At 39.3% G+C, this 1,802-nt stretch overlaps 1 protein-coding gene across 1 annotated transcript; it reads left to right on the top strand.

Moving 5' to 3' along the window:
- Window positions 1–669: 669 nt before the first annotated feature.
- Or4b1 (olfactory receptor family 4 subfamily B member 1) lies at window positions 670–1,596 on the top strand. Its single transcript, NM_001000575.1, has one exon. The coding sequence runs from the start codon at window positions 670–672 to the stop codon at window positions 1,594–1,596; it is 927 nt and encodes a 308-aa protein (NP_001000575.1).
- The last annotated feature ends 206 nt before the right edge of the window (window positions 1,597–1,802 follow it).

Genomic DNA, 1,802 nt, shown 5'->3' with positions numbered 1-1,802 from the left:
AGGATCCTCCAGACTGATTTCCAGAATGCCAACCATAACTTTTACATTAGCATTTGGTATCTCTCTTCTGCATATTACCTTTCCAAGGAAAAATCCTTGTTTGATTTTAAGTGAGCATTTCTTTTTATAATTTATTGTTACTATGGTAATTATAAATTATTGGTGAGACATACACTTATCTGTATTAATATGTTGATACAATAGAAAATGGATACTCTTTGAGACATAGAAAAGAAATTAAGAATAGAAGTGAAGAAGTATGCCAAAGGAATTCTCCAAGAAGCAGAGGTATGAAAATGCGGTAATGATAGTATAGATACATGTTTATAACTTGAATGGCTGCCCAAATTCAAAATATATCTTCAAAATAATCATCAACCTGATGAGAGCTAGACTGGTGCTGAACCCAGAATTGACCTCTGTCTGTGGGGTTATGGGCAAGTAATCATTTATATGGATTTCTACTTTCTAATGATAAAACTAAGTAAACTGAAATATCATGAAATGTTAGAGTACTATGTTGAATTCTGAATTATTGCCTGTTGGCTAAAGGAATGATCAATAAGTGGGTTGTTTTCTCTGACATCCTGTAAATGATGTAAAATGGTTCTCCAATGTTTTATTTTAGGAAGTTCACTGCCTGATGTCCACTACTCCCCAACTGAACCCATGGCAAGGGCAAATAACGTGACTGAATTGATCATCACTGGCCTTTTCCAGGATCCAAATGTGCAGAAAGTGTGCTTTGTGCTGTTCCTTCCTGTGTACATGGCCACCGTGTTGGGCAACGGCCTCATCGTTGCAATGGTCAGTGTCAGTAAGAGTCTGCATTCTCCCATGTATATCTTCCTCAGCTCATTGTCCCTAGTGGAGATCTTCTACTCTTCTACTGTTGTCCCTAAGTTCATCACCGATTTACTTGCTAAGGTTAAAACCATCTCTCTGAACGGCTGTCTGGCACAGATATTCTTCTTCCATTTCTTGGGGGTGGCTGAGATATTTTTGCTTGTGGTGATGGCCTATGACCGCTATGTGGCCATCTGCAAACCTCTTCATTACATGAACATCATGAGTCGTCAAGTATGCCACACGCTGGTGGCTGTTTCTTGGCTGGGGGGCTTCTTACATTCTATAATTCAGGTTCTTATCACTATTCAGCTGCCCTTCTGTGGTCCCAATGTGATTGACCACTACTTCTGTGACCTCCAGCCATTATTCAAGCTGGCTTGTACTGACACATTTGTGGAAAGTGTCATTGTAATGGCCAATAGTGGCTTAATTGCTCTGTGTTCCTTCCTTGTCTTGGTATCCTCCTATGTCATCATTCTGATCAATTTGAGGAACCATTCTGCAGATGGGAGACATAAGGCTCTCTCCACCTGTGCCTCTCACATCACGGTGGTCATCTTGTTCTTTGGACCTGCCATCTTCCTCTACATGAGACATTCCTCTACTTTCACTGAAGACAAACTTGTAGCTGTGTTTTACACAGTCATTACCCCCATGCTGAACCCTATTATCTACACCCTGAGAAATGCAGAGGTGAAAAATGCTGTGAGGAAGTTGTGGGGCAAAAAGAACATAGGGATAAAGTAAAGGAGAGCTAATGGATAAAAATGATTTAAAAAATATAGCCTATTGTTGAAATGGATCTGTTTTCTGTGAAACATTAAAAAAACAGTAACCAAAAATATAAAGACATCAGATTACTACCTTTGCATTTTTCTTAGTATCTCAAAACTACATGGTGTCCTAGCATTGTATGCAAGCACAACATTGAGCCTCCTCTGAGATCTTATGAA

This window comes from Rattus norvegicus, chromosome 3 (assembly GCF_036323735.1).
Source record: "Rattus norvegicus strain BN/NHsdMcwi chromosome 3, GRCr8, whole genome shotgun sequence".
NCBI classification, from domain to species: domain Eukaryota; kingdom Metazoa; phylum Chordata; class Mammalia; order Rodentia; family Muridae; genus Rattus; species Rattus norvegicus.
The sequence above is the reverse complement of the archived record's forward strand: the minus strand, read 5'-3'. Positions and strand labels throughout refer to the sequence as shown.

Bases quoted from the DNA above. Each gene is read 5' to 3' on its own strand.
- Or4b1 (NM_001000575.1), top strand. From the start codon at position 670: ATGGCAAGGGCAAATAACGTGACTGAATTGATCATCACTGGCCTTTTC.